The sequence below is a fragment of the Rhinoraja longicauda genome, chromosome 28 (assembly GCF_053455715.1).
Source record: "Rhinoraja longicauda isolate Sanriku21f chromosome 28, sRhiLon1.1, whole genome shotgun sequence".
NCBI classification, from domain to species: Eukaryota; Metazoa; Chordata; class Chondrichthyes; order Rajiformes; family Arhynchobatidae; genus Rhinoraja; species Rhinoraja longicauda.
The window spans coordinates 23724402-23750073 of record NC_135980.1 but is presented as its reverse complement, the minus strand read 5'-3'; the positions used below and the strand labels follow the sequence as shown (position 1 = coordinate 23750073).

General features: G+C 41.4%; 1 protein-coding gene across 3 annotated transcripts in view; it reads right to left on the bottom strand.

Annotated features, from left to right (window-relative positions):
* Positions 1–1033: 1033 nt before the first annotated feature.
* Positions 1034–25672, bottom strand: part of ncln (nicalin) — a 115237-nt gene continuing 90598 nt past the window's right edge. For 2 of the 3 annotated variants that reach the window (XM_078423779.1, XM_078423777.1), the window contains 14 exons: positions 24787–24977; positions 24330–24477; positions 23432–23526; positions 22909–22989; positions 20714–20817; positions 19174–19262; positions 17845–17987; positions 16771–16949; positions 15215–15302; positions 14607–14645; positions 9442–9605; positions 6524–6577; positions 4508–4586; positions 1034–2994 (listed from right to left, as the gene is read on the bottom strand). In XM_078423779.1, the coding sequence (XP_078279905.1) occupies positions 2935–2994; positions 4508–4586; positions 6524–6577; positions 9442–9605; positions 14607–14645; positions 15215–15302; positions 16771–16949; positions 17845–17987; positions 19174–19262; positions 20714–20817; positions 22909–22989; positions 23432–23526; positions 24330–24477; positions 24787–24977 (1514 nt within the window). In that variant the 3' untranslated portion in view covers positions 1034–2934. The remainder of the gene's footprint in view (positions 2995–4507; positions 4587–6523; positions 6578–9441; positions 9606–14606; positions 14646–15214; positions 15303–16770; positions 16950–17844; positions 17988–19173; positions 19263–20713; positions 20818–22908; positions 22990–23431; positions 23527–24329; positions 24478–24786; positions 24978–25672) is intronic. The other variant, XM_078423780.1, reaches the window with a different exon arrangement.

Genomic DNA, 25672 nt, shown 5'->3' with positions numbered 1-25672 from the left:
TATTCTCATATTAAAAATAAATACCTAACAGTACAATGTAGGGAACATCTTCAAAGCAAGTATATCTTGAGGAGACTTTGGGGAACTGACCCGCTGAGTTACTCCAGCACTTTAGTGTAGTTCTTTTTTTTTTAACCTATCCACGTTCTCCAGAGATGTTGCCTGACCTGCTGAATTTCTCAAGCACAGTGCTGCTTTCTGCACCTATTCATGTTCTCCAGACATGTTGTCTGAACACAGAGTTACTCCAGCATTGTGTCCTTTTTTGCCTAGCAACAACATTCTTATGGATAACCTTGACATGTGAAACATGCTATAAAAAAACAAGTCCTCTTGGTTCGGACTTATTTTTGTTAGTTCCTTTATCTGTACTGAGTTGATTGATTGAAGACAAGTTAGCAATGAGTGGTGTGGAATGGGGGAGGTGGAACACTATCAACTGTTAACAGAATAGAAATTCCCACTGGTTATTGGATGGTCGACAAAATAACCCTTAGTGATGAAGAGCTGTCTAGCAGCATAGTGATCGGCTGACAAATGATTTGGAGCTACTGAGGATACTGCTGGAGCTGATGAAGCTAACACCAAAGAGCAGTTCACATAGTGCTGAAGGGACTCAACGGGTCTTTAAGCAAGAGTTCCTCCAGCACTTTGTGTTTCACTCAAGGTTCCAGCATCTGCAGTTCCTTGTGTAACCGAGGACGAGGTGCCGTTAGGACTTGGTGAGGAGAAAAATAAAAGGGTAGGAAGGTTACACTGACACCTAACATGATCACATTGAATGGCGGTGCTGGCTCGAAGGGCCGAATGGCCTCCTCCTGCACCTATTGCCTATTGACACCTATGGAGCAATTTTAACGATAGTAAAAACAACTCAAGCCATTTCCCAGAACTCCAAGAGTCGCATAAGGGGACATTATGACAAATAATAAAAACTTGGTCAACAAAATATTGTTAAGCTGTGTCAATGATCGAGGTTAAGAGATTTCTAGGGTGTCAGAGGCAAGAACTCAAGGAATGTCACGATCTTTATTGGCTGCAGGTTGTAAAGACCGGCAGTGTGGCACTTAAAAATAAGAGCAGAACATTCAACAAACAAACACTTGTCAAACCCTCAATCCATTTCCCCCTCATTTTATTGTTTCCTTCCTGCTGTATAGAACAGTCATGATGAATACAACGCCACTGTTATCCCATAATCCATTTTGTTACAAATTAGGAAATAAACATCAACATCAATGATTTTCAACAAATAACCAATACAGACATAAATAACAGCTGAGAAGATGCAGCAATTCATCTGTGAAGAAAAGCCCCATCAAGTTCCTAAAAAAAAAGATATACTGGATTCTCGGGATAAAAGCTGCCGTTTTCTTACAGATTGAAAAGATGGGAAGGCAAGTTTGAGGTTTTGTTCTTAATGCTAGATTTATTATGCCATATCTCTTCACAGAAACTCGACCTGTGCGTGGAGACGAGGCCTGAACTCAGGCACATGCACTGACCGAGAGACGGTTTGCAGACCAGAGGGCCGTGTGTTCAAACCCTGGTCAGAGCCGAACTAACCTAACAAGCAGAGCTAATCCCAACTGTGTTGCTCTGCCCATTTGATCCCTGTCCCATTGAATGCACCATCAGCATCTCATGTTTTTAACCTGAATTTCCCGTGCTCACAATACTTTGGGTAATGCGGCTATCATGTGTAGTGGGGGAGGCTATAACAGCCAGCTAGATTTTCCTCCATTTCCTGGACTATCCAGAACTATTGAATTACTGATTCGCCTGGGTCAAATCAAACTTTTGCACCAGTTTTGCACCGCCACTTCTGATTCACTGAATGAATAAAACTCAATAAAGTGTCCCATATGGATGCGATCTGCGCACGCAGGGCCTTTAAAACAAAGATTTTATTAACTAATTTTAACAGTCTTAATCAGGAATTTAGAAAAATAATGCAAAAAGATTTAAACCTGATTTTTTTTTGTGTGCTTATAAAAAGATGAGACAGGGTAGTGGTGGGAAATGGAGCTCTTTACCTTCTGGGCAGGCTTCAGTACCAGACATGTTAGGTTAGGCTTGAATACAGAATATTGTTTCCTCTTTTGTATCCAGCAGCAAGCCATAGGTGTATCCTCAAACACAGAGAACTGCAACTTGTGCACAAGGATCGTACAAAAGAGCAAGCAAAATGGCTCTCTCAAAACCCAGGCAACTTCAGTAATCAGACTTTCTTCACTATGTTTACCCCTCCGTTTTAATTTCCTGGCCCTACATATTTTGTACAGATACTTCCTCAAGCTTAATTGGCTCTCGCCAGCAACGTAGAAATTGACAAAATTAATACAAAATTAAACAAGATGGATATGCCCATAATGGGATGTCATGGGATTCAAAGCGCTCCATTCAAGTGCACATGGCAATGAAAATTTACACAGCTCATGACAACAAAAGACTTTGATATCCCCAGAGACAACATCTGTACAAGTGTCTCTCCGGCCATCTTAGAATATAATTGCCAATTAGCAAGCAGATTACGTTAATTACGTACAGCAGTGTGCTCACAATTCAGTCATTTACTTGGGACTTTTAAAACTGGCAGCTCAAATTATAACCAAACATACCTTCAAGCATTCAAGCCATGACTGATTTCATTCTGCAGGAAGTTCTTAAATTCATGTTCTATATCAGAGGGCATGAGGCCCATTTTGAGTAGTGTGGATTGTATTGGATTAAAATAGAAGAAAATGTTGTGGTACATCAAACAGGAACAGTGTCGTTATTTATGGAACATCGTGCAACCCTTAAGTTGCTGATGGTGCATAATCAGAGAGTTTTGGCTCAGTGCTGAGGGTCGGATCCAGCCATGACAACACCAGGGGGCTGCACTGGAAGAATCCATCCATTGCGTGAAGGTGCTATCAGAGGGTGATGTGGTTAGTGCTGCTTCTGCTTTAGAGTGATTCTCCGCAACATATTGTAAAAGAAGCCAAAATTCTGCAAAGGAAGTAGAAGTCTTCAGTTTAGTTTAGAGATACAGCGCAGAAACAGGTCCTTCGGGCCCACTGTGTCCACACCGACCAGCGATCCCTGCACACTAACACCATCCTACACATACTAGCGACAATTTACACTTATATCAAGCCAATTAACCTGCATACCTGTACGTCTTTGGAGTGTGGGAGGAAACCGAAGATCTTGGAGAAACCCACGCGGTCACGGGGAGAACGTGCAAACTCCGTTCAGACAGCCCCCGTAGTCGGGATCGAATCGGGGTCTCTGGTGACGCAAGCACTGTAAGGCAGCAACTCTACCTATCCGTGTTCTTACGAAATGCTGCCTGATCTGCTGAGTTATTCCAGTGCTCTGCACCTTTCCTTGGTAAACCAGCATCTGTAGTTCATTGTTTCTACAAAATATTCCCCCTCCTCGTTCTTTATCTATCCTGATGATGACTCTCTGGACCACACTTTGTGTCAGCGGGGAGAATCACAACCAAAACAAATCCCAACTTTTGATAAGATTCCCACATTCTTGCTTATTTAAAATAAAGGTGCATTGCAATCTCTTAATCACATGGATTAATTTATCAATAATTTGTGATGCTGCTCCTATCTTGTTTGTGTGATCAGCTTTACCCACACAAAACTGAGTAGCATACTCCCCTTCTTGATTGATAGAAAAATATATACCATGGAAACAGGCCCTTTGGGTCTGGTCTATCTACCAGTAGATCAGTCCGTCTAAACCTACCTTGATCTCCCAGTTGCTAAACACTTTAACTCCCCTCCCATTCCCACACTGACCTTTATGTCCTGGGCCTCCCCCATTGTCAAGAGTGAGGCCCAGCACAAATTGGAGGAACAGCACCTCATATTTCACTTGGGCAGCTTTACACCCCAGTGGTATGAACATTGAGTTCTCTCTCCATCCCTCCCCCTCCCAGTTCTCTGACCAGTCTGACTGTCTCCGACTACATTTTGTCTCAGTTTGCTCATTGTCACCTTCTCCCAGCTAACAATGATCTATCCTTGATCTCAATCCCCTTTGGCCTGTTTTCACACTACTTCCTTATCTATGTATCTCCCTCTCCCCTGACATCAGTCTGAAGAAGGATCTCGACCCAAAACTTCACACATTCCTTCTCTCCAGGGATGCTGCCTGAGTTACTCCAGCACTTTGTGTCTATCTTTGATTTAAACCAGCATCTGCAGTTCTTTCCTACACCTTTGGCACAGTAAGTCCACTGCGATGGTCGATCACCTGCTCACACCAGGTCTATCTTATCCAACTTTTTTCATCCATTCCTGATACATTGGGGGCAATTTACAGACGCTACTCTGGGAGGAAACCAGGAGCACCCAGAGGAAACCCATGCGGTCACAGGTAGAACCTGCAAACGCCACCCAGGCTGCACCTGAAGTCAGGATTGAACCCGGGCCGTGGCACTGTGAGGCAGCAACTCCACCAGCTGCGCCACTCTTATTTCGTACTTGCAAGGATTTCTTACCTGGGCAATTAAATAAGTAAGTCCAAGATATGCTGCTATGCACAATGCCAACAGCAGATCAAAGATGGCAGGTTTAACTCTGCAAAGAAAACATAATGAAGAATGTCAATTAAATAGCGAAAGCAAGAATTTGAAATGAAGACTTAAACCGAAGTCTTTTAGAAACATTAGTGGCAGCATATCCAGAAATCCTAGGATTAAGAAAAAATATAGTTTAACGATGCTCATTTTTACTATTTTAAATTCAGCAGTCTCAACCACCTGGTAAGTATATGCAGAACAAGCATTTTAATTTGCATTAATGGCCCCATTTAAAGTTGCATTTTCTAGACCCTTCAATTCAATGTAATTACTTCAAATGCCGTGGTTTAGAGTAAGGACAAAAACAAATTAACCACAGTTCCTTGGTAAGGCGATTGATCATCTTCACAATACTTGTAGTATTCTCACGCTCTGTAATTGCAGAGACAAGTAAGAAGACATGTCTAGAGGAAGACTTTACATTGTTAATGCAGAGAGCCTGTCTATCAAGATATAAACAGTGAAGAGTACATATTCTATGATTCTATCAACATAGGTGTAAGAACAGGGTGCCAAGTGTAAACACAGGTTTGAGAGAATAGGGTGCCCAATAGCCATTCATAACTGGAGACAAAAAAAACTGCAGATGATGCAATTTTGAGTAAAACACAAAATACTGGAGGAACTCAGTGGGTCAGGCAACATCTGTGGAGGGAATGGACAGGCAACATTTCAGGTCGGGATCCTTCTTCAGATCTCAGAGTCCGAAGAAGAGTCCTGACCTGAAACGTCGTTTGTCCATTCTCTCCACAGATGCTGCCTGACCTGCTGAGTTCCTTCGCCATTTTGTGCTTTGCTCAGCCATTTATAACTAACCATATTTATGAAAATATATGAAGGCTTCTGTATATTTTATCCGTACTCCAAATAATGCCACTGCAGCAAATAGACAAAATGCATTGGTGCAGTTAATGAATAATTTAAATTCTGCAGTTTTCTCTTTGCACCCTATCTCATCTAATACAAAGAAGCCATCAAACGATCCCGACTCCTACATCGCCAGATCTGACCATTCCTTGAAGTGATTGCTACCCTGGTTTGAATGTTCAATTTATATTGCAAAGTATGAACCACAGAAGGAAAGAGGTACTGGAGAAAATAATCTGATTTATATTGATGAGGTATGAAAAATATGAAAAATTACTGGCATCTGTGCTCATTAATCAAGTGCCATTAACCAAATCCAAAACACAGCTGCCAGTATGTATTTATATTGCTCTCTGAGGAATCATATTAAGCACCATTCTTAAATTAGTATCGGTAAGTAACCAGTTCTTGTGGATATAACACAATGTGCCTAGTATCAACCACGAGTTCCTCTAATTAGACAGCTCATAGTACTCCTCCAATACCTCAATTCTCCCTGAAGATAATGCCATTGCCCATTTTCTGGTAACTCACCCATAGTTGTGTATTAGAAACCTATTCAACTGTGGATAATTTCACAGATGAACGTGATCCATTTCTCACTTAATACCGCACATTCGTCCCTGAGTAATAATTCTTAATTTTGAGTTAAAGATCAGCACTACCAATTCAGACAGACTTACACATAGTAATAGATAGTAGATCGGTATCGATAGATAGTAGAAAGTAATAAATAGATAAATAGTAGATAGCAATAGCACATACAAATAGCAATAGAGTCATAGAGTAATACAGTGTCGAAGCAGGCCCTTCAGCCCAACTTGCCCACACCGGCCAACATATCCCAGCTACACTAGTCCCACCTGCTAGCATTTGGTCCATGTCCCTCCAAACCTGTCCTATCCATGCGATAGGATGGATTGGATCCTGTCCTATCCAATGTAGTTCTTTCAAAACACCTTCCCAACCTACAAAGGATGGAAATTTCTAAGCTTCAATGACACATTGGCCCCGTGCATCAATGTGCAGCTAAAGTAGTAATGGTCTTTACTGGACTGTATTACGTACCTGTATGCATTCATGGTTTGCTTTAACTGATCATAGAAGAGGAATTCTGGATCTCTGTAATCAACACAAGGATAGTTCATCATCCATTTCATTGACACTTTAAAAATGAGGCTGTCTTGTAACAGTTAATAGTAACAGTTCCAAAAAAACACACAAGTTTTATACCCAAAAGGATTAATCCCGACCATCTATATATATTCCTATTGTTATACATATAACAATATATATATTGTATAACAATATATATAACAACGTATAGCAGCGTATTCGCCCACCCCACAGTGGACCTTTCACCGTCTGGCGCGGCCTGGAACGTGGCAACTTCAACAGCCTGACCGCGGGAGAAGACGGCAGGGGAAGAGAAAAGACATTCTGGCCTTCCATCACAGTGAGGAGGGGACCGGAGGAGACTCACTGTGATGGATGTTTCTTTGTTTTGTTTTGTGTTGGTTTTGTTATTGTGTGTGTTATTGCTTATTTTTATTGCTCTTATTGTTGGACTGTGGGTAACGGAATTTCGACCAAAAGACATTTTTTGGATGACAATAAAGGCTATTCTGATTCTGTTACCCATATTAAGCTTTATATAGCGAAGCAATTTAAACTTCAAGAGAGACTGGTGCAAGTAAATTCAAACTGCTGCCAAGGCAGTCCAATTTGTTTGAAAGCATTGTTCAAAGAAAGTACTTCCATTTACACAGTATATTTGTTACTTCTTTCAATCATTGTAAAGTATTGGCCAATACCAACAAAACTGCTTGCTTTTCTTTGAGCAGTTCCAATAAACCTTTAACACTATTTTGAAGGACAGCAGCATATGTCTACCTTAGTGCACCAATTTTCAAAGCAAAAACTTTCATTTTTCAGAATCTGGGAATTTTTGGCCAGCATTCTCAACTGTCCTAATGAAACTGATGGCAAGTCAATCTCTTAAACTGTGGCGGTGTTTTTGTGAAAGTATTCCTACAGTTCTATTGGGTAAGGAATTCCAGGTTTTAGATCCAGTAATAATAAAAAATATATATATTTACAAGGCAGAATGGTGTGAGATTTAGAGGGGAACCAGTGTGTGGGCCTGAATTCCCATGGGCTTAAAGATCTCCCCGTTCCTGGTGATAGAGAACGCAAGGTTGGGATAAAATGCTAGAGTAACCAAGGAGAGAAACTGAAGTGTATTTTGAAAATAATACAAGGAGAATAACCTGGCTTAAATCGGTTCACTGAAGATTCACCAGGCTAATTCATGAAGAGCGAGTGGTCCTCTCAAGATACACTAGATAGTCTGGGTCTGTATTTCTTGGAGTTTAGAAGAATGATGAATGACTTTATTCCAACATGCAATATCCCAAGAGGCTTACCAGTTGGCAAATCACAAAGAGGCAAAGCTACAAAATAAGGGGCTTGTCATTTAAAACGGAGGTGTGCAGCAATTTCTTCTCTCAGACGTTCTCTGCCCGAGGTTAGTGGAGGCCATATGTGGAGTCCCTGGAAGGGTTCTGAAATCGTGCGTCAATGAACTGGCCAGTCTTCACTGACATTTTCAACCTTTCACTTCAGAAGGCTATTGTCTCTGTCTGCTTCAAGAAAACTTTCATCATTCCAGTCTCCAGGTAACGTAAAATGACCAGTCTCAATGCCTACTGCTCAGTAGCTCTAACATTAACCATACTGACGTGCTCTGAAAGAATAGTAATGGCCTACATCCGGGCTAGCCTTCAGAACAATGTAGCTTCCTTATACCTTGCGTACATGGAAAATAGGTCTACAAAGGTCCCCAACTCCCTTGCACTACATTCAGTTCTGGATCGAGAAACTATGGGCTATGGGGAAATGGCACTGTTGTTGACACCAGCAAAGATCAGCCATGATCATATTGAATTGCAGGGTAGGCTGGAGGGGCTCGGTGACCTACTCCTGCTCTTAATTACTTGTGTTCTTGAGTAATGATGTAGAAGTACTCATTCAACTGTCACCACAAAAGCTGGAGAATTTAAACTGTTGATGAAATAAATCTGGAATTAAAATTTTCTATGATTGATTGTCAAAAAAAGGCAGTGGATTGAGAAAGGCAGCTTTGTCCCCTTGTTTGGGGATGTGCTCACTAATAAAAAATATCTTGACATCTACTACTTCAAGCCTCTCAGGATCTTGTCTGTTTGAATAAAGTTACTCCTGATTGGCTGAGTTAATCCAGCACTTTGTATTTTTTTGTTGTAAATACTCATCTGATTCACCAGTGCCCTTCAGAAAAGGCAATTTGTTGTTCTTGGTCAGTTTCTTGCAAATCGTAGAGCTGGATCTTAATAGCTCTCCAAACTGGCACAGTAAGCTACTCAGTTACAGGATAACAGACTCAAGGCAACAGATGTTTAAAATGCATCCACTAATGAAGGCAAAACAAAGCTTGATCAGGCAGGCACGACCTTGATGCTTTAACAAAGAGTGACCACTTAGCACAGCGCTATTGTGCCAACCTATTGTGAACAACAAATTGCCTTTTCTGAAGGGCACTGATGAATCAGATGAGTATTTACAACAAAAAAAAGCAAAGTGCTGGATTAACTCAGCGGATCAAGAATGACTTTATTCAAACATATAAGATCCTGAGAGGCTTGAGGTAGTAGATGTCAAGATATTTTTACTAGTGAGCACATCCCAAACAAGAGGACAAAGCTGCCTTTCTCAATCCACGGCCTTTTTTTAGACGATCAATCCTAGGAAATTTTAATTCCAGATTTATTTAATCAACAGTTTAAATTCTCCAGCTTTTGTGGTGAAAGTTGAATGAGTACTTCTACATCATTATTCAAGAACAGATGATGTACATATTAAACTCCCATGTATTGAGGGAGTGCAAAGAGGCGTTGGAGTTGCCCGTACTTGGTATCTGGCCTACTGATATTGTAATCATATTGTACCTTTTGTCCGCCTTCACATAATGACGTTTGACATCTTTCAAGTATCGATTCATGTAATACTCCAATGTGGAGATGAGGATGCTATCCTTATCAACGAGCTGTGCTGCCCTCGGCTGGGCTGTTAGCCAGTCGAGTACCGATGATAGCTGGTCCTCCTGTAGCTGCTAAATTAGGAAAAAGAAACCAACAGTGAGCTGGAGGCATTATTTGAAGCATCGTCTTTCCCTTTGGTGTTTGACTTTCATTTGATGCGCATGCTCGGATTTGAGTTGTGAATTACGAGTGGTATTTATAGCAGGCCTGCATGACACCAAGAGACTTGAAAAGAAGCAGATGCAACTAAGTTCCTTCATTCTACCTTGAAGACAAGAGTTAATCCTAACTTCCGCTCGCTGTATTCTAACTCTCCCCAAATCTCATTCGCACATTATTACTATTGTACTATGGTCTTGCCCCTCTCCATCTCTCACACCTTACCTCACCATGAGGGTGGGCGGTTGGAGCGGTTGAAGCAGCGGCCGGGCGGTAGGTTTAGTAACCGAGCACGGGGCTTTGTTTGGGGAGTATGAGTGCCAGGGCAGTTTATTGTTCTGGGTGTCGGATGTGGGGAATCTGGGAGTCTGATAGTCTTCCAGACATCCACATCTGCGCCAGGTGCGACGAGATGGGGCTCCTAAGGGACCGTATTAGGAACCTGGAGCGGCAGATTGATGACCTCCGTCTGGTCAGGGAGAGTGAGGAGGTTATAGAGAGGAGTTACAGAGAGGTGGTCACTCCAAGACCACGGGAGGTAGACAAGTGGGTCACGGTTAGGGGGGGGGGGGGGGGCAAGGAGCAGAGGCAGGGACTAGAGAGTACCCCGGTGGCTGTACCCCTTGGAAATAAGTACTCCTGTTTAAGTACTGTTGGGGGGAACAGCCTACCTGGGGGCAGCGACGGTGCCCGGGCCTCTGGCACGGAGTCCGGCCCTGTTGCTCAGAAGGGTAGGGAAAGAAAGAGGAGAGCGATAGTAATAGGGGACTCTATAGTGAGGGGGTCAGATAGGCGATTCTGTGGACGCAGTCGGGAGACCCGGATGGTGGTTTGCCTCCCTGGTGCCGGTGTCCGGGATGTGTCTGAGCGTGTCCAGGATATCCTGAAAGGGGAGGGAGAGGAGCCAGAGGTCGTGGTACATATAGGTACCAACAATATAGGTAGGATAAGGGAAGAGGTCCTGAAAGGAGAATTTAGGAGGCTAGGAAGAGAGTTAAAAAAAAGGACTTCCAAAGCAATAATCTCAGGCTTACTGCCTGTGCCACGCGATAGTGAGAATAGGAATGGAGTGAGGTGGAGGATAAATACGTGGCTGAGGAACTGGTGCAGGGAGCAGGGATTCAAGTTTCTGGATCATTGGGACCTCTTCTGGGGGAAGTATGACCTGTACAAAAAGGACGGGTTGCATCTGAACCTGAGAGGAACCAATATCCTGGCGGGGAGATTTGCTAAGGTAATTGCGGAGACTTTAAACTAGTACGGTTGGGGGGAGGGATTCAAACACAGATAGCTAATAGGCAGTATGTGAGGCAGGAGGCAGAAAAGGGAAACACTCAGACCCAATATGTAGGAGAGAAAGAAGTGAAAAGAAATAAACTGAGAATAAGAAATGATGGGTCCCTTAAATGTGTATATTTTAATGCTAGGAGCATTGTAAGAAAGGTGGATGAGCTTAGAGCCTGGATTGACATCTGGAAGTATGATGTTGTGGCGATCAGTGAAACATGGTTGCAGGAGGGTTGCGATTGGCAATTAAATATTCCAGGATTTCATTGTTTCAGATGTGATAGAATCGGAGGGGCAAGAGGTGGGGGTGTTGCATTGCTTGTCAGGGAGGATATCACAGCAGTGCTTTGGCAGGACAGACTAGAAGGCTCGATTAGGGAGGCTGTTTGGGTGGAACTCAGAAATGAGAAAGGTTTAGCAACACTTATAGGGGTGTATTATAGACCGCCAAATAGGGAACGAGAATTGGAAGAGCAAATATGTAAGGAGATAGCAGATATTAGTAGTAAGCACAGAGTAGTGATTGTGGGTGATTTCAATTTTCCGTACATAGACTGGGAATCACATTCTGTTAAAGGACTGGATGGTTTGGAGTTTGTAAAATGTGTGCAAGATAGTTTTTTGCAGCAATACGTAGAGGTACCTACCAGAGAAGGGGCAGTGTTGGACCTCCTGTTGGGAAATGAGACGGGTCAGGTGACGGAGGTATGTGTTGAGGAGCACTTTGGGTCTAGTGATCACAATGCCATTAGTTTCAATATAATTATGGAGAAGGTCAAATCTGGACCAAGACTTGAGATTTTGGATTGGAGAAAGGCTAATTTTGAGGAGATGAGAAAGGATTTAAAAGGAGTGAAATGGAACTTTTTGTTTTATGAAAAGGATATAATAGAGAAATGGAGGATATTTAAAGGTGACATTTTGAGAGTACAGAGTCTTTATGTCCCTGTTCGGTGGAAAGGAAAGAATAATAATTTGAAAGAGCCGTGGTTTTCCAGGGAAATTGGACACTTGGTTCGGAAAAAGAGGGAGATATACAATAAATATAAGCGGCAGGGAGTAAATGAGGTTCTTGAGGAATATAAAGAATGTAAAAGGAATCTTAAGAAGGAAATTAGAAAAGCGAAAAAAAGATATGAGGCTGCTTTGGCAAGTAATGTAAATGTAAACCCCAAGGGGTTCTACAGATATGTCAATAGCAAAAGGATAGCGAGGGATAAAATTGGTCCATTAGAGAGTCAGAGTGGACAGCAATGTGCTGAGCCGGAAGAAATGGGGAAGATATTAAACAATTTCTTTTCTTCGGTATTCACCGAGGAGAAGGATATTGAATTATGTGAGGTAAGCGAAACAAGTAGAGTAGTGATGGAAATTATGAGAATTAAAGAAGAGGAGGTACGGACACTTTTGAAAAATATAAAAGTGGATAAGTCTCCAGGTCCTGATAGGATATTCCCTAGGACATTGAGGGAAGTTAGTGCAGAAATAGCAGGGGCTATGACGGAAATATTTCAAACGTCATTAGAAACGGGGATGGTGCCGGAAGATTGGCGCATTGCCCCTGTTGTGCCTTTGTTTAAAAAAGGTTCTAAAAGTAAACCTAGCAATTATAGACCTGTTAGTTTGACGTCTGTGGTGGGAAAATTAATGGAAAAGATACTTAGGGACAATATATATAATTATTTGGATAAACAAGGCCTGATTAGAAACAGTCAACATGGATTTGTGCCTGGAAGGTCATGTTTGACTAATCTTCTTGAATTTTTTGAAGAGGTTACCAGGGAAATTGATAAGGGTAAGGCTGTGGATGTTGTCTATATGGACTTCAGTAAGGCATTTGACAAGGTTCCACATGGAAGGTTGATTAAGAAGGTTAAATCGTTGGGTATTAATAGTGAGGTTGCAAGATGGATTCAACAATGGCTGAATGGGAGATACCAGAGGGTAATGGTTGACAATTGTATGTCAGGTTGGAGGCCAGTGTCTAGTGGAGTACCCCAAGGATCTGTGTTGGGTCCACTGTTGTTTGTCATTTACATTAATGATCTGGATGATGGTGTGGCAAATTGGATTAGTAAATATGCAGATGATACTAAGATAGGTGGTGTAGTTAATAATGAAGTAGAGTTTCAAATTCTACAGAGAGACTTGGGCCTTTTGGAAGGGTGGGCTGAAAGATGGCAGATGGAGTTTAATGCTGATAAGTGTGAGGTGCTGCATTTTGGTAGGACAAATCAAAATAGGACGTACAGGGTAAATGGTAGGGAATTGAGGAATGCAGTGGAACAGAGGGATCTGGGAATAACTGTGCATTGTTCCCTGAAGGTGGAATCTCATGTGGATAGGGTGGTGAAGAAGGCGTTTGGTATGCTTGCCTTTATAAATCAGAGCATCGAGTATAGAAGTTGGGATGTAATGTTAAAATTGTACTGGGCATTGGTGAGGCCGAATCTGGCGAATGGTGTGCAGTTCTGGTCGCCAAATTATAGGAAGGATGTCGACAAAATGGAGAGGGTACAGAGGAGATTTACTAGAATGTTGCCTGGGTTTCAGCACTTAAGCTACAGAGAGAGGTTGAGCAGGTTGGGTCTTTATTCTTTGGAGCGTAGAAGGTTGAGGGGGGACTTGATGAGAGGTTTTAAAAATTTTGAGAGGGACGGACAGAGTTGACGTGGGTAGGCTTTTCCCTTTGAGAGTGGGGAAGATTCCAACAAGGGGACATAGCTTCAGAATTGAGGGACAAAAGTTTAGGGGTAACATGAGGGGTAACTTCTTTACTCAGAGGGTGGTGGCTGTATGGAATGGGCTTCCGGTGGAAGTGGTGGAGGCAGGCTCGATTTTATTATTTAAGAGTAAATTGGATAGGTATATGGATAAGAGGGGATTAGAGGGTTATGGTCTGAGTGCAGGTAGATGAGACTAGGTCAGGGAGAGTGGTCGGCGTGGACTGGTAGGGCCGAACGGGCCTGTTTCCATGCTGTAGTTGTTATATGGTTATATGATCAATCTGAACCAGACCAGAGCCTGGGGACTGATAACTTTTCATGCCTAACCTGACATGAATTCAACATGCATAGTTGTGGGGTTCGAATGGATTTGGATAGTAACCAGGTTTTAATCCCATTAAACAAGGTAATCAAGTTGCTGTCATTTCTATATGTTCGTGCCAATACCATTTGACTGGTAGATTGAATGGCCAGTGCCAAACTGTCCCAAGTATATACGACAATGGTAGAATCTGTAAGGGTGTGGTGAGCTGAGGTGGAGCTGGTGCGAATTAGGAGTAAACAAATGGGATGAATGTAGGACTACTGTAAAATGTGTGCTTCATAGCTGGCAAAGGCTCATTAGACCAAAGAGCCCATTTTTGATCGCCTCTATGTGACTCCCTTGAGACAATTAAAGCTAAAAGGTATTCGAGGTCATAGTCGCAAATCATTTCTTTTCACACAAGCAGACACTTGTAATTTGGGACATCTCAACAACAGTCTCTTCTTAATTCCTTTCTCTTGGTGTAGATCCATTATAGCTATCATGGAATTCAACAGTAAGAAAAAGTAGTTGGGATGTCATTTACCTTAAAAAGAGAGGTGAAGGTTAGAAGAATTAGGTAGCTCTCTGCTTACCATTTGTTCTGTGAAGATTTGAAGGTCTTCTGGCGCACCCTGAAAAAAAGGGAACAAACTTAATAATGGAAAACCTGTCCAATACTGAACATGAAAACTAAACAAAACACCTCTGGAACCACCCAAGTGTGCACTCATCACTAACGATGAATCAAGGATCACCTCTTTACCCCAACGAGCAGCCCTTATCGCTTGAGTGGTAGTCTACTTGACTTTGAAGTATGGCTGGGGTCAAAGACCAGTGCAAGTGATAGCTTGATGAAATGTTTGAAAGGAAACCCAGGGTAGCAGCAAGGCATTTCTCAAACCTCTCTTCCCTGCACGTAAATGCATTTCTTAGTGTTCAACTGAAGCTGCAAAGCACAATGCTGTAAAATTATAGGTAGGAAGTTGCATTGTAGGGCATTATTACAGAACGCAAGGTAACGTCACATCAAGATCACCTGTTATTTCAGGCATCCGGGAATGGGCACATTACCAAATGGGAAATGGATTCTCCCAACCAAGGAGCACATAGTCGGGTCAATTCATTTAAAGAATGACATCTTTCTGCCATTAATTCCACAAGCAACAACATAAAAAACATGAAGAAATTGAAACGCCCATACCTTCTCCGTTAAGTTGTAAATTACCCGTGCCAGTGCCTCAGCAATTATTTTGGTATTGCGACACAACTTTTGAATATCAACCTGGGACCTAAATTTGAAAAGAAATAAAGAAAACTTGACATTCATGGCAAAACACTCGGCATGCTGGTTGCCAGTATTTGAGAGGCAAACCCTGATTTTTGTTTGGATAGCTCAGCACTGCGTTCTCATGCCTTTCCTCCAATGCTCTCTTTCATCCAAATGTTTCAATTTCATGGATATGTGCAGGAGGGAACTGCAAATGCTGGTTTACACCGAAGATAGACACATAATGCTGGAGTAACTCAGCGGGACAGGCAGCATCTCTGGAGAGAAATAATGGGTGACGTTTCACATTGAGACTGAGAGTCAGGGAAGAGGGAACCTAGAGACATGGAAGAGTACAAAGAGCATGAAAGGTGATATGGACAATAGACAATAGACAATAGGTGCAGGAGTAGGCCATTCAGCCCTTCGAGCCAGCACCGCCATTCAATGCGATCATGGCTGATCACTCTCAATCAGTACCCCGTTCCTGCCTTCTCCCCATACCCCCTCACTCCGCTATCCTTAAGAGCTCAATCCAGCTCTCTCTTGAAAGCATCCAACGAACTGGCCTCCACTGCCTTCTGAGGCAGAGAATTCCACACCTTCACCACCCTCCGACTGAAAAAGTTCTTCCTCATCTCCGTTCTAAATGGCCTACCCCTTATTCTCAAACTGTGGCCCCTTGATTGGTTTCAGTAACTTCCCAGCAAGCTTTTATTTTTCCCTCCTTTCAGCACCTCCAGTTGCGTTCTAGCACGTTATTGCAGAGGATTCACATCACAATCACCTCTCATTTCAGGCATCAATGAATGAGTACATTACCCATCGGGTAAATAGATCCTCCAAATGAAGGGGTAGATATAGAGTTGTCATTTCATTTAAAGAATGATAACTTTCTGCCCTGAATTGCACAAGCAATAAAGTAAAAATGTCAAGAAACATGGTGAAACTTCTTTATCACCCAACGTTTGGGAACAAAAGTTCCACTTATGTGCCAGGAAATCCAAGAGGTTCTCAGTATAAACAAACCTTGTTGCATCTGAGCTCAGTTCCAAAGTACACTTCTCCCATAAAAAGATAACTTTTGAACTTAGGTAGTCGAGGCTCATTTCTTAATTATTTTTATTTTAGATTTCCAGCACCCATGGTAATTTTTTTTTGTCAAACTTATTAGCTGGTTTGAATTTAATGGGATTTGAGATATATAAAGAGCTGTTCATAGTAATATGGGTTCAACTACTGTACATAGCAAACCAGAGGCAGAAGTATCAAGACCTATCAAGGTAGCTTGGGATAAAATTAAAAATGTGAAGTTTTCTGGGAGATTTCACTGATTTAAAGTTGCCAAATGTTACTTGGGAGTTATAATAAGGCTTTTATGGTGCAGCTAGCAAGGCAAATAGTTTGGACTTTGTTGATTAATGGGTTGTGTTTGAACTATACAAACCTGACCCTCAAACCTGCTTGTAAGGTTATGAGCTGGCTCTCACCTCATGTCCATAATACTGGTTCGCAAGCTGCTTCTATGGTTTTCTAGGCGTGATACTGTGAATGCTGGTAGTCGTCGAATCCCAAATCGCTCGTGCTCCCAGGCCAACATGTCCTCTGCCAAGTTGATTTTTTTATGGACCATAGAGAATTTAACTTCTGGAAACCTGCTGGAGGTCACCTGCATTTTACGATTTAGAATTTCAGTAAATTAATTAGTCTGATATTTCAGACATATCATTACACAACCGCTTTCCCCAACCCACTCTCTCCCCTGGATTTGCTCAGCCAAGTACAGATTTGTTCCAAGTCATCACTTTTCGAGTTGTCATGAAGTGTGCCTAATCAGAAAAGTTAACTCCACTTGTGATCTGCCTATGAGGGGCATAGATAGGGTAGACGGTCAGAATCTTTTTCCCATGATGGAAAAGTCAGATAATGGAGGACATAGCTTTAAGATGGGAGGGGCAAAGTTTAAAGGAGAAGTGCGGGGCAAGTTTTATGTTTACATAGAGTGGGGCGAGTGCCTAGAACTTGCTGTTGGGCGTGGTAGTTGAAGCAGATATATTAGTGGCATTTTACATTTTATATTTTTATATAAATCTGTGCCTTGTATGCTATTAACAGCCGATGTCTTTACTGTTTTAAATTGTATTTTTCTTTAGAAATGTGTTTGTTTTTGTGGAAAGCACTTTGGGCTGCATTCAGTTTCATGAAAAGTGCTATATAAATAGTTATTATTATTATTACAAATATTGGATGTGCAGGGAATGGAAGGATATGGGCTACACAGAGAGATAAGTGATGAGTCTTGGCAACATGTTCGACACAGATATTGTGAGCTGAAGCACAATTCTTGCGCTGGACTGTTCTTTGTTCTATTTCCATAAATATTGCTGAGATCTGCTGAGTGTTTCCAGCATTTTCTATCTTTATTTTATCTAAATAAATATTGTGTGGTATGCAGGAAAACCACTGGGAAAATAAGACGATGTTTCCTGTTATATGTTGCAAATGAATCTCTGGCCAAAGCTCAAGTTATGTGGAAACCTGGCAATAAGGTGATAAGCACTTACTGTTTCTAGCTCCTTCAGGAATGCATGCTGAGGTGTGGCCTCTTTCGGTGGTTTTGACACATGGAGATAGAGGCCATCGTCGTTGCCACCCAACGTGTCAAGGCATAAAACAAAAGCAACATTATCCTGGAGAAGGCTTGAATCTGGAAAACATGGAGTCCAACCATAAGTTTACAGCCAAGATGAGGAAAAACTTTTTCAGTCAGAGTTGTGAATCTGTGGAATTCTCTGCCTCAGAAGGCAGTGGAGGACAATTCTCTGAATGCATTCAAGAAAGAGCTAGATAGAGCTCTTAAGGATAGCGGAGTCAGGGAGTACGGGGAGAAGGCAGGAACGGGGTACTGATCGAGAATGATCAGCCATGATCACATTGAATGGCGGTGCTGGCTCGAAGGGCCGAATGGCCTCCTCCTGCACCTATTGTCTATTGTCTAAGTACAGATACCGTTTATCTTCTCTCAAAAGCAAGGTAAATCCAAACCAATTTAACTGGTAGTAGATGTCCACAAGGGAACTGTTGCACACAATATTATTATGCAAGAACATGACATTCAAGCCAACAGGATGAACTATTGCCTCTTTAACACAATTCTACTCCTTATCCCCATGTGTTATTTAACCTCTCCTTCAAAGCACCCATGTGGTGTGCCTCAAACACTCCATGAAGCGAGTTCCACTTTCTCACTTCTTCGGAGACATTTATCATGAAATCATATTTTGTTCTTTCTTAAAATTGGGCACACAGAATCTTTATTGCAAGCCAATGTCTTTAATACACAGGCAGAACTAAGTGCCTTATGCAAACCTCCCACATAAATAATTACCCCTTTTCAATGCAGTGCACAACTGATGCAACTCAGAATTTGTTTTTAGTTCTGTCCAAATCATACTTTGTATAACGTTCCAAGTGATTCTCAGCCCGATATGATAGTGCAACAAAACCACAGGAACCCCAACAATGACTTGTTGTGGCACGATATTTTTAAAAGTAGCAAAATGCCTCAAGTTGTTTCATAGAAACAATGTGACATCAAACCATATGAAACGAGGGCGGATGAATATATTACTATACTTTAGTGAAGTGCAAACTACATGTTCAACATCAGTTTCTGACCAAAACAGTCCACATAATTATGTTGTAAGCAGCAGTAATGAGAATGGCAAATACTTTGTATTCTTTGTCCAATCTAAACGTGGATAACGTATATGAGGATCGCAATTTTATCTTTGTCGGTTATATACAAAACCCAATTTCAGAAGGGCACGCATCTCTGCTGGACAAATCACATTCTCCCTCCTAATGTGCACAGGTACAATCTTTCACCTTACCTGTATGATCCAGATTATCCTCTAGCCAGCGTTTTGTACCCTGGTAATTGAATTTTCCACCTCCTGATACAAAGAACATTATATTATACCTGAAAAATTGTTGGGAGAAAAAAAAATATTTTAACCAAATAAAACCCCAAAATAAAGGTTATAACTTTAATTTTAAACAGCCAAGTGCTTAACCAAGAAGTATAAAACAGAATTTACAGAGAGTAATGTTTGCTTTCTATTTCTAGAATGTCCAAGCTGGCATTTTCTATCATTTCACTGATCTACTGAACTTCATCTCCATCTCTCCAATCCTACTCCCCACTGGAAACAGTCTAGAGCAACTTCTGTGTGGCTATTAAGCTGTGAGCTGACAATATGACAATGGAGGTAACCACACTTGACAATTTGAGAATGATGCCAATTACGTATTTTCTTAGCACAGGTCAAGAGCAGAACAAAAATATGAGGCAGTAATTTCCTAAATGCAAAATAGAAATGCAAACAACAACTATTATTGTCATTGGATGAGTTCAGCACTGAAATGGGAAGTAAACCTTGAATTATTTGATTCAATACTGCTTAATTCCACACTTGGGGCTCTAAATTTCTCACAGGAGACAGAGGGAGTCATTCGGTCCAGCAAGTTTGGGCTGGCTCAAAGTGCAATCTCGTTATTTCTATGTCACTTCTACTTTCTCACATGCCCATCAGCACCAAATTGATTCGTCTATCACCCACCTAAACAAGGCTTAATTTACAGTTGCGAACTAGCAAATCAACCAGGACGTCTTTGGTGTGTGGGAGGAATCTGGAGAACTCAATGAAAGCACGCAGTCACAGGAAGAATGCGGGGCTCATGATGTCGACCTCCCCGTGGTGAGCCCTGTCAACTGACCTCAGTCAGGCCAACGACAACAAACAGACAGCAGAAGCAGCTTCATAACTTCTGCTGCCTCAAACGCAAGGAGAAAAAGACAGGAAGAATGTGCAAATGCCACACAAGGAGCACCAGAGACCAGGATCGAACCAAGGACGCTGGAGCAGTGAGCCAGCAGCACTACCTGCTGTGCCCTCCACATTGGGGGGGGGGGGGGGGGGAATTTAGCGAAATGGAGTTATACAGCATGGAAACAGGTCATTTGGCCCAATTCGTCCATGCCGACCAAGATGCCGCATCTAAACTATTCCCATATGCCCGCACTTGCCCCGTATTCCTCTGGATCTTTCCTATCCATGTACCTGTCCAGATGTCTTTTAAATGCTGTTATGGTACTTGTTTAGAACAGGGGGGAGTTTACGCTGCAGTTAAGATATTGGTGACATCAGGATCAATCTATCGAGGCGGGGCAAGGAAAAGCAGAGCAAATGTACTCACTGGACCCATTATTTATGTTGAGAGTCAGCCTACAAGTACAAGTCAGAAAATCTCTCAGCTTTAACTTTCCATTCAGCTCATCACGACAAATAAAACGAACTGAAATCAGATTTGAATAAAAACTTTTGAAATTACTTTGGGTGATTGGACACAAACCAGCAGTTTTGTACTCACCCAGCATGTGTCCTCTTGTAAGTATAGAGTTTGGAAAATAGTCTAGCCAGTTCCAGTAGAGCTGCCACACCACTACCATTGGAATCAGCACCATAAGACAACCACTGTTACGGAAAGAGCATGGGATGGAGAAGAGGGCAAATAAATTATTCTATGGTATTGATATACAATAGACCAAAAACAATATGTACCAACTTTGCCTGCCCAATGCCTTAACTTGTCTATCAGCTAACGTACATTTCGGACTCTTCATGGCCTTTGACTTAAATATCCTGCCTGATAGAATGTTTTAAAATGTCATTAGCTTTTATGGTACTAATTAATAATGTACCCTGTCTATCTAAAAGGAATCTTTGAGTTAATCAAGCAGAAACATTGAAAGTAAAATTCAGTGACTTTTCAATATATACTTGTCCTGTATATCTAATTTAGTATTTTGGGCAATATTAGTGATAAAGCATTTTTCTGTTTGAACAGATTCATCAAGTGATCAATTCCTTATCCTGGCCTTTAGAATTCCTGTCATTTTTTGCAGTTATAGTTTACACCCGACAACCATAGGTGCAGTCCGCATGAGAGATAATGTTACTAATTCTTCATTCCAACTCCCACTCTGGCCTCTGCCACTGTTCCAATGAAGCCCACTCTCATCTCTAAGCACAGCATCTTATTTTCTGACCAGTTTAAGTTATCAGCAAAATGGTACTCAGCAATTTCAGATAACCTGTCATTCCAACCAGAATCAGAACTGAGCAGTTTTGATAAAAATTCAACCTATATCAACTTCATGGGATGAATCTACTGAGTAGTTCCAGCAGTCTTTTATTTCAGATTTTTAGCACGAGCAGTGATTTTTTTTATCCAAGTTCCGGTATTACATTTTTCCTTCCCTTTTATCTATTTATGTTTCCTCTTTAAATATTGTTGACTGAGATAGCCAAGTTTCATAGCGACCCAGGAGACCACCACAGTTTGGATTAGATCCCTAGTCTCCACATACAAATTCCCTTTGTTCTCTCCACCTCTTCTCCATTGTCTCAATTTGAAACATTTGATCTCTATTTTTTTCTAGTTCTGAGGAAAAGTCATCGATCTGAAACATTGTTTTTCTCCCTGTCTACAAATGCAGCCAAATCTGTTGCAAATTTACAGCACTTTCCTTTTTTATTTCCAACTTTTAGAATATAGTTCTGCGCTTTTCTGCTCTAGGAATAATTTCATTACACGTTGATCTACAATTGAACATGACTGTACACAGTACAATTTAGAAATTAAAAATAGCCTATCATTCCCACAATTGAGAAGCTCGTCTGATGAAACTCGTCTGATGAAGCTTATTATAGAAGCAAAGGTTTAAAACAACCTGGATAGAGACGTTGTATGTCATCATAGATAAAAGCTAGTTCCAAAAACTTATATATTATAACATCCTGTATGGTTTTGTAGCAGCTGTTTTTAAATTTTCACATATAAATCTGGAATCACCATCAACATGCTATTTGAGTATAGGAAAATATACAATTGAAAGCCAATGCAGTCACTCTCATTTACCTTTCACCCAACAATGCTGCATTAGACAATAGACAATAGGTGCAGGAGGAGGCCATTCAGCCCTTCGAGCCAGCACCGCCATTCAATGTGATCCTGGCTGATCATTCTCAATCAGTACCCCGTTCCTGCCTTCTCCCCATATCCCCTGACTCCGCTATCCTTAAGAGCTCTATCTAGCTCTCTCTTGAATTCATTCAGAGAATTGGCCTCCACTGCCTTCTGAGGCAGAGAGTTCCACTGATTCACAACTCTCTGACTGAAAAAGTTTTTCCTCATCTGAATTACTGAATCTGGAGCTGAAACTAAACCTAACCTCTGCCCTATTTCCACAACCCAGGGTTACTAATGCCAGTTTAAGTCACATTACCAAGCCCTGCCAGAGTTCAGGCCTCAATCTATATGGCATGGCTCAATACCTTAACATTTCGTTGCATTACCTCCAGAGTGTGATACTCTGCAAGATCAAAGTTTAGTCGGGTAAAAGCCTCAGTGTTGGCTTTTGTTCACAGGGTAAAGTTCACAAACAATCAACACTCAACCTCTCTGAAACCTTTCTGTCAGTAAAAAGCCTTAAAAGACAGGTTTAAAATAAATAATTGATAGCAGTAATTGCTCAGTGATGTGATAACTAGGGTTGTACTTACAGGAGCAACTCCAAAGGAGTCATAGTGTGCTACTATTACAATAGTGGGAAGATCCTCGCCACCCAGACCAGTCAATTTGCCCTAAATGAACAACAAAAGCATAAAGTATCAGGACATGCACAACTTATATTTTTCTATGAATATAAAGGGTTAGGGAGCAACAAGTAAAATGAAGCTGAGGCAATTACCCATGACCTGATCTTAATGGCTAGACAATACAGTTTAACATCCCACATTCTTGTTCCGAATGGTCATGAGGAAATAATCTGACCAGACATAAGGTGGTACATGGTCAGTGAAGGCGGATCCCTTAAAGTCTTCATCATGGCAAAATGTGCATCTTCGGCTAATAAAAAAACGAAGAACAAAACTGCAAACAGCAAGATTATATTTAAGTTTACTGTCCATTTTTTAATATCTTCAGACCAGACAAATGCTTGGTGATGGTACTATTCGGCCTGTAAAAATATCCCATGCAGCACCATCACCAATCATTGCATTGAGAAGAGTAATTCCAACTTGCCTCAAGGCTGGTTATTGACCAGTCACTAATAGCTTTGCTCTGGGCCCCACTGGTGACCATCTGGAAGCCATTGGCTGTGGCTGTATGCAAGAGAACTGAGAAAGGAACAAATTGTATTTTATTCACTGTATTATGATATTGGTAGAGTCAAGAAACGTAATATTTACAGTACAGAACAAGACCGATAATCTGCTCTCTGACTATTCGGAAAACCTAAAGGTTAATTATGTGGTTCACCAGTTGATGCTCTGTGCTCCCCTGAAACGCACCAGCTTCGAAAATTTATAATTTTGTGCAAAACTAATTAAAAATGTGTTGGTGAATTAATAGAAATAATATCCTACAGTCTGGAAATTCCATGAATCCCAAGTATGCCAATAGTCCTGAAAATCCATGAAACTTGAGCAGGACAAATTAAAAGTGTGTTGGTATATTAATAGTTTAGTTAGTTCAGTTTATTGTCACATGTACTGACTGAGGTATGGTGAAAAGCTTTTTTGTGCATGCTATCCAGTCAGCGGAAAGACTATACATGATTACAAGCAAGCCATCCACAGTGTATAAATACAGGATAAAGGGAATAATGTTTAGTGCAAGATAAAGTCCAGTAAAGCCCAATTAAAGATAGTTTGTGGGTCTCCAGTGAGGCACAAGGTAGGTTAAGACAGCTCTTTATAGTTGGCGATGGGAGTTATATCCAAAAGTCTGGAAAATCCGTGAATCCCAACCATGCCACATTACCTTTTTTGCATGAATACATTATAGGCATAACAACATTTTAACCTTTCAGGACAGGGTCCACTTGCTGAACGAAAGGAATCAGAAAACAGGACTCAAGCTGTTGAAACTCTGCCTGGCGCATCTTACCCGAAACGCATTTGCAATAGGTTCAACTCACCTTCAGCAGCTGAAGAAGTGCCCTGCGAGACAGAAGCTGAATGTGTTTGCTCGTGTATTGACAAGAGCTCATCATCCTCCAAGGCAAAGTACACTGGGACAATTGTCTCAGTCGCCAAAAGTTCTGGTTCTATCTCCATAAACTGCTGCTAATTAAAAGCAAAAGTCAGTCTAATAATTAGTGTCAAATTAGGGAAGTGCAAAATCAGTTCAAACTCCCAACCCCCATCTCTCCTCAGCATGAGCACTAAAGCTGGAATCTGTACAGATCACTCAACAGTAACTAGCTGTAGCAAACGTTCATTATTAACTCTCATCAACTCACACAGTGCGAACCAAACCCATTGACAAAACTTGCCTGACTTTCAATCACTACTACGTATCCCTCATCGTTCCTGCACTGCTGCCTTTTTGCCAGTTTTAGTGTGAATGGGTAAAATGAAAGAAAGCTGCTTTACCTGTATGACGTCCTGAGGCATCATTGACATGTTCTGGGGCAGAATTATCACCACTGCCCCAGCACTTTGTCGTATGGCTTCCTGAAATTTGTCAAATGAAAATTCTGCTAATCTCATGAGCACACACCGGCGGCTCAACACGTCGGCTTCGATTGTCCGCGCCTCGGTGTTCAGCATAGCGTTCCTTGTACCTGAAATGGAACAGCATTTTAAGTTGCTGTCAATACCCATCGTCTCTCCAGACAGCATAATTATTGCAGCTGCCAAACCAGCACCATTGTAGTGGTTGGATCACATGGGAAGCTGGATCAGTCAAGCATTTCTTTTAGAAAATAAAAATTGTGTTCTGTATAAAAACAAATTGTCAGGGAGAAGAATAAGGTGTATCTTGATTTTTCTGTCTCATTTCTTACCCTGCTGCCTTCTTGATTTCATGACTAAGTTCTCTTAGCTTGAATAACGTACGAAAAAGGGCCAAAAATATACTTGTGTAGGAAGGAACTGCAAAGTCTGGTTTACACTGAAGATAGACACAAAAAGAGTGACTCAGTGGGTCAGGCAGCATCTCTGGAGAAAAGAAAAGGTGATGCTTCGGGTCGAAACTCATTTTCAGACTGAAAGTCAGGGAAGAGGGAAACGAGAGACATGAATAAGTACATACTTGTCAGGGAGAAGACTAAGGTGTATCTTGACTCATTCTGCCTAATATCTTATCCTGGAGCCTTCTTGATTTCATGACTGTTCTTTAAACTAAAATGAGGTACAAGAAAAGGCTTTGGCTCTTCACTATTGAACGACAAAAGAGCGACATGTGTTGCTTTTATTCAGTTTTTGTATAAATTGTCATCTGTGTATTTCTTGGCTCAGACTTATAAAAAACATATCC